The 17,389-nt window shown below is 39.5% G+C and overlaps 1 protein-coding gene across 3 annotated transcripts in view; it reads right to left on the reverse strand.

Annotated features, from left to right (window-relative positions):
• WDTC1 (WD and tetratricopeptide repeats 1) overlaps positions 1-17,389 on the reverse strand; it is a 60,915-nt gene that overhangs the window by 16,429 nt on the left and 27,097 nt on the right. For all 3 annotated transcript variants that reach the window (XM_089686245.1, XM_089686247.1, XM_089686246.1), the window contains exons 5-8: positions 7,860-7,971; positions 6,376-6,563; positions 2,400-2,582; positions 2,223-2,314 (exon numbers count right to left, since the gene is read on the reverse strand). In XM_089686245.1, coding sequence (XP_089542371.1) covers positions 2,223-2,314; positions 2,400-2,582; positions 6,376-6,563; positions 7,860-7,971 — 575 coding nt within the window. The remainder of the gene's footprint in view (positions 1-2,222; positions 2,315-2,399; positions 2,583-6,375; positions 6,564-7,859; positions 7,972-17,389) is intronic.

The following is a 17,389-nucleotide window of genomic DNA, read 5'->3' on the forward strand; positions in this document are numbered from 1 at the left end:
GGTGGTTGGAGCGTATAAAAGCAAAACAATAAAATGGCTGGCACATAACATAAAACTGAGAGAACTGGAAGCATTATACCACCATTTCTACAATTTGTACTCTTTAGTATCCAAATCGATAAGCACTGGTAGATCTTCCACTCCCCTAAAAATAACATAATCTAATCTAAGTTTCCTAAGCAAAAATACTTTTTTAGACTAATAGCCTCAATCCAACCCAAAGCACCTTGCCTCTATGACGACGAGGACAAAGCAAACATATGGCAACCACTCCAACCTATAAACTAGAATTTCCAGCAAGGAGCACATGGAAGGGCAACGCATATCAAAAAGTAAACACCTTGTTTTTAATGTAAACTGTTAGACAGGGTCAATTTGGTTTTGTTACAGGCTGGCAAATTTTGTTTGTTTTTGACATGCATTGCCATTCCATTTGCTTCTTGCTGCAAAGGTTAGTTATAGATTGGGGTGGTTTCCATGTGTTTGGATAGTTGGTGAATTGGTGCGGGGATTCAGTGGACACCTTCAGCAGCTATTGTGCCCTTGCTGGGTGTCCCGTGTGTCCCTGTACCTTTCAGGAGGAGTGGGCTCCCTCCAGACACACCTGCCCTTTATCCATCCATTACTATATGTGCTCCAACTTGGGAGACTCTCAAAATTATAGAGGTAGGATTGCAGTACACTGGGGTGCCTTGATGTGGCCACTGTAGCTTACACATTTGCAAATGTGTGCAAACTAAACCCCTTGTTTTTAACGTGAACTGTTAGACAGGGTCAATTCAGTTTTGTTGCAGGCTGGTAAGTGAGCTGGGAAATTGTTTGTTTGTTTGTTTTTGACAGGCATTCCTCTTCCATGTGCTCCTTGCTGCAAAGGCTAGTTATAGGTTGGGGTGGTTGCCATTTGTTTGAATAGTTGGGGAATTGGTGCAAGGATGTACTGGATACCTGCAGATGCCATTGTGCCCTTGTCTGGGTGTCCTGTGCATCCCTGTACCTTTAAGGAGGGGTTGGCTCCCTCCAGACACACCTACCATTTACCTATCCATTACTATATGTGCTTCAACTTGGGAGGCTCTCAGAATTATAGAGTTAGTACTGAAGTACACTGTGGTGTCTTGATGTGGTCACTGAAACTTAGACATACATTTGCAAATGTGTACAAACGAAACCCCTTGTTTTTAATGTGAACTGTTAGTGTCAATTTGGTTTTGGTGAAGGCTGGCCAGTAAGTGAGAAGGGAATTTTTGTTTGTGTTTGTGATGAGGACAAAGACCTTTTTCCCACAACCGTGGCCTGGTATTTGTAAGGGTAAGGGGGTGACTTATCGGAAATTGGATATCCCCAGTAACAAAGAGCCACCAGATATTGTCCCGTACTCCCACAACCAGTGTTGTGGGGAAGAGGCCCTTGTTCTCATCAACTTGGGGACAAGGTGTTTTGCTAGGAGGGTCACAGCCCTAGCAAGGTACCCCTCCCTCATGTGAGGGCATGTGGCCTGGTATGGTTCAGGAAGGGAAGTGCTTCGACCCATTTTTTCCATAAAGTCTTTACAGTTATATTGTGTAGTTTTGGAAACCCTATGGAAATGGGTATATTGATGAATATGTAAAATGCTAAAGGGTGTTTGCACAAATGAAAACAGAAATAGATGAAAAGAGGAAACTGATTTAATAGGTTTATAAACCCGATCAATGAACTTCTCTTATTTTCTCCCTTTTGGTTTGTTAAAGTGGCCCTTTTATGCAAATGGTAAGTCGACCTTCCTACCAGCACCCATCACATAAACAAAATTAGCTGCAAAAAAATGTTTTTAATAAAATTGTCAAAAAAAAATAAAACAAACACTTCAGTACCGGCTTCTGACGATTCCAGGAGATGGTGGTGATATTATGGAGCTTTACTGCTGCCTCCTGGACACCCAAAATCCCACAGGTGTGTACTCCTGAAATGGGCTTGGCTGCATTCTCACAGGGTTTCAAGCACCCAGCTATCCTAGGAGGCAGCTCTGAGACATGGTTGGTGAGGACACCTGTACCTCCTGGAAGCTAGGAATGGGGTATTTTTGAAATTTTTTTGTATCCTCTCTTTTGTAACATCACAAGGAGAAATTAAAGGCTATAGAAGTGAATGCAGCCACCACAACGAAAGACTGGTAAGTTGCAATATAGACATTTTTTGTTCTTGGATTACAATACACTTCAAAGGACAAGCTAGGGTCCCACCTGCTACATAATATTGAGCTGCTCCATCTGGGATAGGCTTTTGTCTCGAGCAAAATGTATGTAGTCCAGATTGTGTCTGCTGAAGATTCTTCCTACAGTGCAGACAGGAAAAAAAAAAAAATATGAACATAGAAATATTCTCCTTGTTATCTCTTCCAAAGACCAATAATCACTCACCTATGGCTGTGAATCATTCGAATATCATACAGCCTCACAAAGGGCCCACTGGCTCCAACGGCCAAGCAGTTGTTATCCTGAGGACTGATGCTTACACATTTTGCTTCTACTAATTGGCCACAATACTCCGTCAAATCAATCAAGACATCTGAGTGAGTACTGCTCTCTCTTAGGTCATATTGCCTACATTTAGTGAAGAATAACAGAATTCAAAAAACATTAAAAAAGGATTTTACAAACATAAAATAATTATATACAAATTTGGTCTGAGTTTTGTATTACTAAAAGTCCTTTAGCAAGAATTTCAAAAGACCTACCTGGTTCTTTGGTGATTACAGTGGACATACAAAGTCTACACACCCATGTAAAAATGTCAGGTTTTTGAGATGTTAAAAAAAATTAAAAAAACCTACAATAATGTGGTTGCATTTATATGCACACCCTAAAACTAATATTTTGTTGAAGCACTTTCTGATTTTATGACAACATTCAGTCTTTTGGGGAAGGAGTGTATCAGCATGGCACATCTTGCCTTAGGAATCCTTTCCCACTGATCCTTGCTAAAGCACTCCAACACTGTTTGCGAGGGCATCTCCTGTGCACAATCCTCTATAGGTCACCCCATAGATTTTAATTTGGATGCAGGTCTGGGCTCAGGCTGGGCCAATACAAAACTTTGATCATCTTCTGGTAAAGCCATTCTTTTGATCTGGAGGTATGCTTTGGGTCATTGTTGTAATGAAAGGTGAAATTCCTCTTCATCTTTTTAGCAGAGGCCTGAAGGTTTTGTGCCAAAATTGACTGATATTTGGAATAGTCCCTCCAACTTGACTAAAGCCCCAGCCAGCTGTAGAAAGCTAGCCCAAAAGCATAATACTGCCACTACCATGCTTCACTGTGGGTACGGAGTTTTTTGGTGATGTGCAGTGTTGGTTTTGCACCAAACATACTTTTTGGAATCATGGACAAAAAGTTCAATCTTGGTCTCATCAGACCAGAACACATTTCCCCACATGCTTTTGGCAGACTTGATATAGGTTTCTGCAAAATGTAGCTAGGTTTGGATATGTAGCTATGCTTGGAATAATGTTTTTATTTTCTGTCCTGCCACCCTACCCCACAGCTCATATATATGAAAAATTTATGAAATTGTTGTCATATGTAGTACACAAGCAGTATTTAACAGAAATTCATGCAGTTCCGTTAATGTTGCTGTAGGACTCTTGGCAGCATCCTAGACCTGTTTTCTTCTTGTTTTTCCATCAATTTTGAAGGAATGTCCAGCTCTTGGTCACATGTTGTGCCATATTTTCTTCACATTTTGATGACAGTCTTCATTGTTTTCAATGATATATCTAATATCTTGGAAATTCTGTGTACCCTCTCCTGACACCTTTCATCAATGAGATCCCTCCGATGCTTTGTAAGCTGTTTGTGGACCATAGCTTTTTGCTGTAAGAGGTAACTGAGTAAATGTAAAAAATACCAACTAGAACAACTGAACTTTATATGGGTTTAATCAGTGTCACATTCAATGATGGCAGGTATGTACTGACTACTATTGAACATCAGTTTGAATGAGATTGGTTAATTCTGATCATGGCCACATCCCTAACTATGATGGCGTGTATACTTATGCAACCACATTATTTTATTTCTTTTTCCCCACTAAACAACTTTGTTTTTTTAATTGAACTGTACAGATTATAGGTCACATTAAGGCTCTGTTCACACCAATGTGTTCTTAGTGCTTTTTGCAGAAACCCACTACAGTCCATTTAACATGGTTTCCTATGGAACATGTTCACATCTATGCTTATTTGAGTTGCTGTAGTTTTGGAAAGGGTTAGGTCCTTTTTTTAAAAAGCAAAAAGCAGCATTTCGCCTACAATAGAATTCAATGGAGAATCTGCTGAATTGCATGGTAGTGCGTTTTTGCCGTGTTTTGCATTTTTATTCTGCCCAACAACAAAAACGTTTCCATTTTAACAAAAAAAAACACAAAAACGCAAAACACGGTAAAAATGCATTAAAAACGCATCAATATGTGTGTAGAAAAACACAAAAAGAACTGCGAAAGCACTGCAAAATGGACAAAAAGCAAACTGTATAGGTGTGAACGGAGTTTAAGGTGGGAAGAAATTCTGAAGTGATTTGTCAACACCCTGTAGTTTTTGCATGGGTGGGTAGACTTTTTATATCCACTTGTATACTACTGCAGCCCCCTCCTCTTGAGAATTAGCTATGTTGTAGCATATTTGGTATCATTACCCTGTAATGGGTATAGGTCCTTACTAAAATCTCTTGTTGCCACTGCTCCTTTACAAGGATACTTTTGATTGGGACACACCTCTTTGACAAGCCACAACATAGCTTGTATACAATCCAGTTAAATATTTTTTTCCCTAAACCTATAAACATCACAACCAATTGATAACAACATAGTAGTCATGGGGCTTTGGTATACAGAATATTAAAATATATCTATAGCCAAAACTGTTTTTCTTTAACCGGTGTTAGCCCATTAGCCTAGGAGACGCACCATTACAAAAAACATCAACAAAGTTCCTAAGAGATATTTTCTACTGTTAATCTTCCCCTATTGCTGGCGAATCCGTGCTGTCAGAACAACAGCCAGGACTTGCCCTGTGGCACAGCAGTATCTATGTATTATACTTCCAAGCATAGAAATATGATGGAACGTTATTTTTACATTATATTTACTCTATTTTTTCAATGGAGTGACCTTTGATCTACTTCAAGGGAATGGGCTGCTCTATGCACAACATGAGGAAATGTGTAAGTTGCACACACAAAAAAAAAAAAATTAGTTGGAACGCGCACTCCTGTTACGCGGAATGTGAATGGGGCCTAAAGCCAATCTAAACTATTTTTAATTATACAAAACACTCGGAAATTGTAAGTTAAAATAATGTATATGTATACAAGTCAGTACCACCTCAGAAACTGCACTCCCCTTCCCCTAATTTTTTTTCATTCCCCTTTTAATCTGTGGGATTGGTGACTAATAATGGTTGCATGTATTGTAATGTATTTTATGCTTGGAAAATGTCAACACTTTATGGAAAAAAAAAAAAATAGTGCATTCATGTGCACTTGCAAAAACATGTCTTGTGGCTTTCCTGGAGGATTCCAAGCTGCTGCGCAGATATAGCAAGAACGTTAAATTCTCTATGACCTCTTGGTTTGAGCTTCTGCATTTGTAGGTATGATCCTACATTTGCATAACAGGAGAGCACGCCAAGGCACAAAACAAAATGTGCCTCCCCACAGTTCTACCCTGTGTTTTACATTTTCATTTATTTGACAGTAGCATTAAAAAGAAGTAAGAAGCTGCTGATAAAAGAGCAGGATTGATTACAGTGGTGATAGAGCTTTTTACATGACAGGTTCCTGGTAAATAATGGAAATAGTTCCTACAGATAATGCCCTGTAAGAGAACGATTACATTATTTCACTCAGACATAAAACTTTATCAATTCCCACTAATGCTGACGAAAACAAACGAAACAAGATGGCATATGGATAATGTGAAATATGGATAATACAAAATGTAATGAAGATTTGCAGGTATACATGCATGAATCATTTTAACTTGCATTATAGAAAAGATACAACAGTGCAACTGAATTTTACTTAGTATCAGCCTCTTGCAATCCCCTATACAGCAGAACTCAGACTGAGAAAGGGAAGGGCAGGATTAGGAGCCAATCAGGTGTGTTGAATGCAAAAGTAAAGACAAAGAAGATGCTGAAAGGAGGAGTGAGCATAGAGATGACCTCTTTAATCTCATTCTGGTATTTCCCTGTACAGGTCAGCGGGCTGGAGTTGAAGAGAGGATAACGCTGTATTACTTCTACAGTCTACAACTGTAGAAAGCTCCCGTCTATATTTTTCTTCTGTGTAATTAGCTGTTTGCTTGGAGTTTAGCTCCAAATTTCGTTTTCCCCCTTACCGGATTAAGCCATCCTCTGCTGCACTCCAGAAAGTATTGGGCCACATAGGGGCAGTGGCAACACGCTTCACTCGGTTGGTATGTTCTGAAAAAACATGGAGGGTTTCTTTTGAGTTCACATCATGAACATGAACCTTGGCATCTGCTGCTCCGGTAATCAAGATGCGATCCCCAGTGTGTGGGAGAAACTGTTTATGAAGAGAAAAAAAGTGAGGCAGGGTAAGCAAGTCATTAAAACTAGTAAAAATATACTTGTGTGCACAGGACAAACTGGAGGTATAAATATATCTCTGACATTTACGTGTGATGTGACATGCTATCTAAAGGTCTACTGTGAAGAAAACGCCGCTAATGACTTAAAGTATAACTAAAGACAAAACTTTTTTTTAGTTTTGTTAATAGAGTGGAGGATTAGAACACCTGTCTATGTTTTACTGCTGTGTCTCCGTTGGGGAGAATTACCTTCTTTATTTGTTCTGTTTTCCATTATCATTGAAAGTAAAAGAAAATCCCAATGTTTGGGTTATCAACAAAAAAGTAATAGAGAGGAAATCTTTCAATGGAGACACTGGTTCTGGCGACCTAGGGGTCCCCAAGAAATTCCCTTAATTTGCAAGGATTTCCTCTCACTTCCTGTTTGGCTATGGGACAGGAAGTGAAGGGAAATCTCCGCAAAAGGGACACAGATGGCGAAAAAAAATACCTACACTCACTGGGCACTTTATTAGGTACACCTTGCAGGTGCCAACAAAATATCCCCCACACCATTACACCACCACCAGCCTAAACCATTGATACAAGGCAGGATGAATCCATGATTTCATGTTATTTATGCCAAATTCTGGCCCTGTCATCTGAATGTCGCAGCTGAAATCAAGACTCATAAGACCACGCAACATTTTTCCAATCTTCTGTTGTCCAATTTTGGTGAGCCTGTGCGAATTGTAGCCTCCGCTTCCTGTTCTTAGCTGACAGGAGTAGCAACCAGTGTGGTCTTCTGTTGCTGTAGCCCATCTGCTTCAAGGTTCGACATGCTATGTGCTCAGAGATGGTAATCTGCATACCTTGGTTGTAATGAGTAGTTATTTCAGTTACTGTTGCCTTTCTATCATCTTGAACCAGTCTGTCCATTCTCCTCTGATCTCTGAGATCAACAAGGCATTTATGTCCACACAACTGCCGCTCACTGGATATTTTCTCTTTTTTGGACCATTCTCTGTAAACCCTAGAGGTTGTTGTGTCCCAATAGATCAGCAGTTTTATAAATACTCAGACCAGCTCATCTGGCACCAACAACCATGGTCACTTAAATCCCCTTTCTTTCCCATTCTGATGCTTGGTTTGAACTGCAGCAAGTCATCTTAACTAGGTCTAGATTCCTAAATACATTGAGTTGCTGCCATGTGAGTAGCAATTTGTCTTACCAAGCAATTGAACAGGTGTACCTAATAAAGTGGCTGTTAAGTGTATGTGGCGCTGCTCACCTTGACAGAGAAGATGTTGGCAGTGTGCCCTGTATGCATAGACAGAAGTTTCTTATGATGAAATGGATCCCAAAGCATCATATGTTGGTCATCTGAGCCAGAGGCCAGCAGGCTGCACAAAAGAAAATAGAAGTTTAAACAACAATGTCTGAAAGAGAAAAGGGGTAATTAAACAAATGCATGAGGGCTTATAAAAGATACAGTAAAGGATAGTAAATTGCCCCCAATCAGGTCCATACAGGTTAGCTAAGATAGTTCAAGACATTCAGGGCCCTTTCACACCTATGTCTAAAAGAATCCATTTCTGAGAGAAACACTAAGGCTGCTATTGCTAACTTTTATATAAAAGTATTGGGCTAGAGCCAAAACATAAACCCATACAGGGATACCACATCCCAATAGGAGACCCAATAGAAAAAATTGTAGAAAAGCATGGTCTACACACCCCTGTTAAAATGTCAGGTTTCTGTGATGTAAAAAAATGAGACAAAGATAAATAATTTCAGAACTTTTTCCACCTTTAATGTAACCTATAAACTGTACAATTCAGTTGAACAACAAGCTGAAATCTTTTAGGTGGAGGGAAGTAAGAAATAAAAAACTAAAATAATATGGTTGCATAAGTGTGCACACCCTTAAACTAATACTTTGTTGAAGCACCTTTTGATTTTATTACAGCAATCAGTCTTTTTGAATAGGAGTCTATCAGCAAGGCACATCTTGACTTGGTAATATTTGTCCACTTTTCTCTGCAAAAACACTCCAAATCTGTCAGATTGCGAGGGCATCTCTTGTGCACAGCCCACTTCAGATAACCCCACATATTTTCCATCGAATTCAGGTCTAGACCTTTCCAAAACTTTAATCTTCTTCTGCTGAAGCCATTCCTTTGTTGATTTGGATGTATGCTTTGGTTCGTTGTCATGCGGAAAGATGAAGAAGTTTCTCTTCATGTTCAGCTATCTAGCAGAAGCCTGAAGGTTTTGTGCCAATATTGACTGGTATTTGGAACTGTTCATAATTCCTTCTACCTTGACTAAGGTCCCAGTTCTAGCTGAAGAAAAACAGCCCCAAAGCATAATGCTGCCACCACCCTGCTTCACTGTGGGTATGGTGTTCCTTTTTTTAAATTATAATATCTTTATTAATATTTATCATACAAATCCATTTCAAACCAACATCTTACGATACAAAAATCTATATTTAATTACAGCCCATACACTCATATTTACTCCCCTCCCCCCATCCCTTGTCAACGTAGTCCTGTTTACTTCTTGCTTTTCTTTTTTTATCTATCTTACTATTCACCCTCCTTATCTTTTCCCAACTCCTTATTTATTTTCTTTATTCCCCTACACTCCAACCACTTCTAAAAATCTTTCTATTTTTTTAAATTGTACCATCCTACCCAGACCTTCAGTTTTTCCATTTTACCCTCATCTATATGGTATATTTCTTACATCACACACATATATATATATATATATACAGTCATGGCCGAAATTGTTGGCACCCTTGATATTTCTCCAGGAAATCATGTATTTCTCACGAAACGTATTGCATTAACACATGTTTTGCTATACACATGTTTATTCCCTTTGTGTGTATTGGGACAAAACAAAAAAAGGGAGGAAAGAAAGCAAATTCGACATAATGTCACACAAACCTCCAAAAATGGGCTGGACAAAAGTATTGGCACCCTTTCACAACTGCGGATAAATAAGAATGTTACAAGCATGTGATGCTCCTGTAAACTCACCTGGGGCAAGTAACAGGTGTGGGCAATATAGAAATCACACCTGAAAGCAGATAAAAAGGAGAGACGTTCACTTAACCTTTGCATTGTGTGTCTGTCTGTGCCACACTAAGCATGGACAACAGAAAGAGGAGACGAGAACTGTCTGAGGACCTGAGAACCAAAATTGTGGCAAAATATCAACAATCTCAAGGTTACAAGTCCATCTCCAGAGAACTAGATTTGCCTTTGTCCACAGTGCGCAACATTATCAAGAAGTTTGCAACCCATGGCACTGTAGCTAATCTCCCTGGTCGTGGACGGATGAGGAAAATTGATGAAAGATTGCAACGCAGAATAGTCCGGATGGTGGATAAGCAGCCCCAAACATGTTCCAAAGACATTCAAGCTGTCCTGCAGGCTCAGGGAGCATCAGTGTCAGCGCGAACTATCCGTCGACATTTAAATGAAATGAAACGCTATGGCAGGAGACCCAGGAGGACCCCACTGCTGACACAGAGACATAAAAAAGCAAGACTACAGTTTGCCAAAATGTACTTGAGTAAGCCAAAAGCCTTCTGGGAAAACGTCTTGTGGACAGATGAGACCAAGATAGAGCTTTTCGGTAAAGCACATCATTCTACTGTTTACCGAAAACGGAATGAGGCCTACAAAGAACAAAACACAGTACCTACGGTAAAATATGGTGGAGGTTCAATGATGTTTTGGGGTTGTTTTGCTGCCTCTGGCACTGGGTGCCTTGACTGTGTGCAAGGCATCATGAAATCTGAGGATTACCAAAGGATTTTGGGTCGCACTGTAGGGCCCAGTGTCAGAAAGCTGGGTTTGCGTCCAAGATCCTGGGTCTTCCAGCAGGACAATGACCCCAAACATACGTCAAAAAGCACTCAGAAATGGATGGCAAAGAAGCGCTGGAGAGTTCTGAAGTGGCCAGCAATGAGCCCAGATCTAAATCCCATTGAACACCTGTGGAGAGATCTTAAAATTGCTGTTGGGAAAAGGTGTCCTTCCAATAAGAGAGACCTGGAGCTGTTTGCAAAGGAAGAGTGGTCCAAAATTCCGGGTGAGAGGTGTCAGAAGCTTATTGATGGTTATAGGAAGCGACTGATTTCAGTTATGTTTTCCAAAGGGTGTGCAACCAAATATTAAGTTAAGGGTGCCAATACTTTTGTCCAGCCCATTTTTGGGGTTTTGTGTGACATTATGTCATATTTGCTTTTCTGCCTCTGTTTTATATTTGTTCCAATACATACAAAGGGAATAAACATGTGTATAGCAAAACATGTGTTAATGCAATACCTTTTTTGTGTGAAATACTTGATTTTCAGGAAAAATATCAAGGGTGCCAACAATTTCGGCCATGACTGTATATATATATATATATATCTTAAATAGAATACGTGTCAAAGTGCTTGTATTCTCATCCCACGTACGAAATTCCTGTGGTATCCAAATATACTTATCTAATGGTGCCTTACTAAGTGAACTCTCCACGTTTACCCAATTTTCACCTGTGCATTATATATCCACTCTACAATTCGTGATAATAACACTGAATTAAAATATCTCTTGAAATCTGGCATATTTAATCCTCCTTTTTTTTTGGTTACTGCATAAAACTTTGTATTTAACTCTTTATTTTCTGTTAACCCACACATATCTAATTTTTTTACGAAACCTAAAAAACAACCCCGAAAGAGTGTTGGGAGCATATTAAATTTATACAAAAAAACTTTTCGTACTATTATCATCTTAATTATATGTATCTGCCCTATCCAGGACTGCTTTCCCGTAGAAGCTTTCCTCAATTCATCCTTTATCTCATTTATTAATGGGATATAATTTGCTTGATATAAATTTTTTATATAGACGATGTTAATTTTATTCCCAAATACTTTAGTGCTTTTTCTCTCTATTTAAAGGGGAATTCTTTTTGTAAAGTTTGTTTCTCAGCCTTTGGGACATTTCTATATAAGATCTCACTTTTCGAGGGGTTGATTTTAACCCCTTGACAATCGGGCTATAGCCGAATGAAGGCTACAGTGAGGCTGTCCAGTTCTGGGAGGGAGTCATATGACGTCTTCCCAGAACGCACCCCTAGGGGCGCGCACCCGGCCATCTCTGTGATCGCTGTGTCCTACGGACACAGCTGATCACGTGATTTGGTAATAGGCCAATCACAGCAGCCTTTTACCATATGATCAGTCGTGTCCAATGACACAGCAGATTACCAGTAAATGCAGTTGCCGGTTATCGGCTGCACTTTCCGCACGCTGTCACAGCATGAGAAAAGTACTGCCGATAACCGGCAATTGTCAGAGGATGGATCGGCACCAATCATCAGGGCACTGATGATCAGTGCCCAGCAGTGCCACCCACTAGTGCCGCCCAACTGTACCCACCAGTGCAACCCACCTGTGCACGTTAGTGCCCATCAGTGCCACCCACCTGTGCCCAGCAGTGCCACCAGTCAATGCCCAGCAGTGCTGCCCACCAGTTCCGCCTATCAGTGCCGCATCATCAGTGCCGCCTATCAGTGCTGCCTATCAGTGCCAACTATCAGTGCAGCCTTATCAACGCACATCAGTGAAGGAGAAAAATAACCTATTTGCAAAATTTTATAATAGAAATAAAGAAAAACTTTTTTTTTCACATTTTTTGCTTTTTTTTGTTTATAGGTCAAAAAATAAAACACCCAGCAGAAATTAAATACCACCAAAAGAAAGCTCTATTTGTGTGAAAAAAATGATAAAAATGTCATATAGGTACAGTGTTGCATGACCGCGCAATTATCATTCAAAGTGCGACAGCGCTCACAGCTGAAAAATGGCCTGGGCACGAAGGGGGTATAAGTGCCCGGTAGGCAAGTGGTTAAAGTTAGATAGCTCTCCATATTCTTTCAGTTTTCGCATTAAATTTGGTAATGTTAATCTGGGGTTTGCTATATAGAACAGCATATCGTCTGAACTTTATGTTCAGTATCCTCCAACCACAATCCCTTGACACTTACGCTATTTCTTTCTTTTTTTTTTTGATTAAAATATTTTATTAATTTTCACATTTTTTGTTAACATCAATAAATAATCATATTATTCACATACAAAAACATTTTCATTTAAACAATTCTCCCCCGAAAACCTATTCCCCTTCTCCCATTCCCAACCTCCCTCCCCCCCTCTCATCGCCAACACCAACTTCCTCCATATTTTCTTCTCTTTAGCTCCCAGCTCCTCTATTTCCAAGATACTTTAAAAACTCCCTACACCTTCTTCCTAATCTACCTACCCCTTTTTTTTCCTTTCTTAATTTCCTACTCCCTCCTTATCTGTTCCATTATATAATTTTCTATATACCTCCCATTTTTCCAATTTTTCCCCAAATCTCGCCATTTTATCCTCTTCCGTATGGCAGAGTTCCTCCATCTTGTACACAGTCTACTCTACTTATCCAGTCCTTAATTTTTGGTACTTCTTGTTCTTGCCAACATTTAGGTATGAGACCCTTTGCCGCATTTATAAGATGGAATATCACTGTATTTTTATATTTTTCTACTGTGGTCTCTGTTTTATGGAATAAACATATGCATGGGTCTTTCGGAACACTAACCTCTGTGATCCCCTGTATTTGGTGTACTATTTCATCCCAATATTTCTGCATCCTAGGATACTCCCACCAAATATGTGACATTGTGCCCTCACTCCCACATTCCCTCCAGCACAAGGGTGATTTGTCTATTTGTTGCCTAATGTGCCACACTCGGTGTTATATATACCACCTAGCTAAACACTTACAATTAATTTCTACTACCTTCATATCTACAGCTCCCTGTGCCAATCTATATATTTTCTCTCTCTGCTGCTCATCTAGTGCAATTCCCAAATCCCTTTCCCATTTTACCATATACAGGGGAGGAGTAATTCCTAATTCTACAGTATGAATTTTATAAATTCGAGAAGTACTCTGTTTTCCTACTTCACTTCTACTAAAAAATTGTTCAATTTAATTAAAGTCCGCCGTTGTCTTAACCACTTCCTGTCCGGACACTTTTACCCCCTTCCTGTTCAGGGCAATTTTCAGCGCTATCACACTTTGAATGACAATTGCGTGGTCATGCAACACTGTACCCATATGAATTTTTTACCATTTTTTTGAGACAGATAAAGCTTTATTTTGGTGGTATTTATTCACCGCTGGGATTTTTATTTTTTTTGCTATGTAAATGAAAATGTCCAAAAATTAAAAAAAAAAGTGTTTTTCTTATAAAATTTTGCAAATAAATAATCTTTCATCATAAATCTTGACCACAATTTATTCCGTTATATTTTTAGTAAAAAAAAAATAAGCCAAATTAGTTTATAACCAAAAATTATAATTTTTAAACATTTTTATTTTATTTTTGACATCTTGCTTACTACTTTGCATGTGATCACTGATTGGCCTATCAGTTATCACATGATCGGGACCTCGTACAGAGGTCCCGTCCGACGATCGGTGTTTCACTGTGTCCAGAAGACACAGCGGGCACCGGATCGCGGTGCTGCGTGCTCCCAAGGAGCGCGCACAGCTAGAAAAGGAGGGTGCCTTTATGAACGGCAACCCGCCCCTGGAGTGCCACCGCCCTGCCGTTTATAAACAGCAGGCGGACGGCAAGAGGTTAGGGGCTTGGGGAGCGCTGCAACAAAGTGTCTTAATTGGAAGTACCGCCACTCATCTAATCTAGAGAACAGTTCCTTCTTATTTTTCAGCTCTTGGAAGGAGCATATTTCTTCCCCTATCAATATATCTTTTAATTGCATATCCCCCTTTTTTATCCATTTACCTGAGATATTTTCTTTCCCTGGTGGTAAAAAATCTGGGGCCGCCAACGGCATCAGTATAGAGTTAAACTCCCACCTCTTTTGTTTGTGAATTATGTCCCAAACCCTAATTATATTTCATGTATAAGTGCTCGTGTTCTCTGCAAAGTTACAACGTGGGTGCGGTAGCCACACCATCTTATTTAACTGTGCCCACTTAACAAGTTTTCTATATTTACCCAGCTTTTCCTTAGTGCATTATGTGTCCAATCCAAAATACGTGACAATAATACTGAGTGGTAGTATCTCCTAAGATCCAGCATGTTTAACCTTCACTCTCTTTATCTCTACACAGTACTTTATAACTTATTCTCGGTCTTTTATTCTTCCATATAAACCTCAATATAAATTTTTTTGATTATCTTATAATAGGTTCCTGGAAGCTGTATAGGTATCATATGAAATTTATATAACATTTTCGGGACTATTAACATTTTTATCAAATGTATTCGTCCTATCCAAGATGTAGGTCCTACCACTAATCTCCTTAATTCCTCCTTAATTTTGTTTATCAATGGGATATAATTTGTTTTATACAAGTTCTTTAAGAAGGGGGTCAGTTTTATTCCCAGATACTTTAGTTCTTTTCCCCTCCATTGAAAAGGGAATTCCCTGTACCACGCTTCCTTTTCGGTTGTCGAAACACTAACATTTAAAATCTCTGATTTTACCAGACTGATTTTTAAATTTGATAACTCACCATAATATTTAATTACTTTCATCAAGTTAGGTAATGTCAGCCTACGATTGACCACATAAAATAGCATATCATCAGCATATGCTGCCACTTTATGTTTGGTCTCCCCTATCCGTATTCCCCTCACATCTATATTATTCCTTATCGTTGCTAAGAGAGGTTCCAGAGACAGGACAAACAGCAACGGCGAGAGTGAGCACCTTTGTCTTGTCCCATTGTATATCCTGAAAAACCCTGACAATGAACCGTTAACATTTACTGCTGCTGAGGGTCGGCTATATAGCTTCCCTATCCACTCTCTCATTTTGAAAACAATTCCCAGTACGTCCAACATTCCTAACATAAAATCCCAATCTACCCTGTAAAAGCTCTCTCTGCATCTACAGATAGTATCAAGATGGGGGATTTTTCCTTATTACTTTTTTGAATGAGGAGTAATGGTCTCAAAACATTGTCTCTTCCTTCCCTCCCAGGGACAAACCCCACCTGGTCTAGGTGAATACAGTTTGGCATTAGGTCTTTCAACCTATTTTCTAAGACCTTTGCATTTAACAAAGAGATGGGCCTATAGCTAGCACATTGAGTTACGTCCTTTCCCTCTTTCTGAATGATTGTAATATATGCTTGTAATGATTCCTCCCTCATTTCCATCCCTTCTCCCAAAGCATTCATATATAGACTCAACTTAGGGAATAGTTGTTCTTTAAATTTTTTTTATAATACCTCACAGTATACCCATCTGGCCCCAGGCTCTTCCCAAACACTGTACTCTTTATTGCCCCCTGAATGTCCTCTTCCGATATTGTTTTTTTTAGACCTAATAATCGTTCCTCTTCCACTCTCGGTAGCCTCGCCTCCATCAAGTACATCTGTCTCTTTTGATTGTTTTGATTTAACATCATATAACTTATTATAATATTTTTTAAATACATTAGCGATGTCAGTGGTAGAATAGACCAGTTCTCATGATTCTGAAGGAGTGTCTTGTTTAATTTCCATGCGTTTCTTTTTTCCTGCTCTATTCCCCAGAGTAACTTCATTGTGACAGGTGCATGATCTGCTTTGGTTGTAACTTCTAGATTTGTTTTAACCACTGACTCCATGGGGTTTATTTACTAAAGCTGGAGAGTCCAAAATCAGACTCACTTCTGCATAGAAACCAATCAGCTTCCAGGTTTCATTGCCAAAGCTTCATTGAACAAGCTGAGGTTAGAAGCTGATTGGTTTCTATGCAGAAGGGAGTCTGATTTTGGACTCTCCAGCTTTAGTAAATAAACCCCCATGAGTCTATGTTCTAACAATATATAGTCTAATCTAAAATACGTAGCATGCACAGGAGAGTAGAACATATAGTCGCTATCTCTGGGATGTTTCACCCTCTAGACATCCAATGTTGGCAATGAAATAAAACTCTCTGCATAGATTTCAATAGTCTGCCTTCCTCTCTCTGCCCATGCGACGTATCAATCTGAGGATCCATCCAAAAATTAAAATCTCCTGTCACAATCAAACCACCCATTTTGAAATCCATTAACCTCCTCAAGATACTTTTCAAGTAGGTCAATGGGTTTCTATTCGGACAATAAATATTTGCCAATGTACACCATTTCTTGTGATCTCCCCTTCAAGAATAAAAATCGCCCTTCGGGATCCACAACCTTGTCTTCCAATTGAAATCTTACATGCTTTGTTATACCAATTGCCACGCCTTTAGCACCTTTAGTTGGTGAATACCAGGTTGGGTAGCACTTTTTTTATATTCATTTCCAGTGATAGATGGGTTTCTTGTAGGAACGCTACTCTAATCAATCATTGTTGTAGTTCTCTAAGGATCTTATGTCTTTTCCCCAGGCTATTCAGCCCTTTAACATTATAGGTCATAAAACTAACTTCCTCAATTTCTGATGTATGTATATTTTTTCTCATCATAAGTATCATCAAACCTCCTGAGGAACATTGGGCTAGCTTACAAAATCCCCCCCCCCTTAGGCCCTTTATTTGCCTTTGGATCATTTGTGGTCTGGTCCACATTCAATCCGATGCTAGGGTGTAGCTCTGAACACACACGCCCCTCCAGACCGTGTTCCTCTACCTTGGACCGCATGTCTGGGTATATATGCTACTCCCTATTTCCCCGCCTTTCTCCTAAAAGATTGCCTTTTTTTCCCTGGAAGAAGGGGGAGGGACGAGAATGGAGAGCGAGAAAAAAAAAAAAGAAGAG

This window comes from Staurois parvus, unplaced genomic scaffold (assembly GCF_062004578.1).
Source record: "Staurois parvus isolate SC_StPar_1 unplaced genomic scaffold, SC_StPar_1.0 ptg000394l, whole genome shotgun sequence".
NCBI classification, from domain to species: domain Eukaryota; kingdom Metazoa; phylum Chordata; class Amphibia; order Anura; family Ranidae; genus Staurois; species Staurois parvus.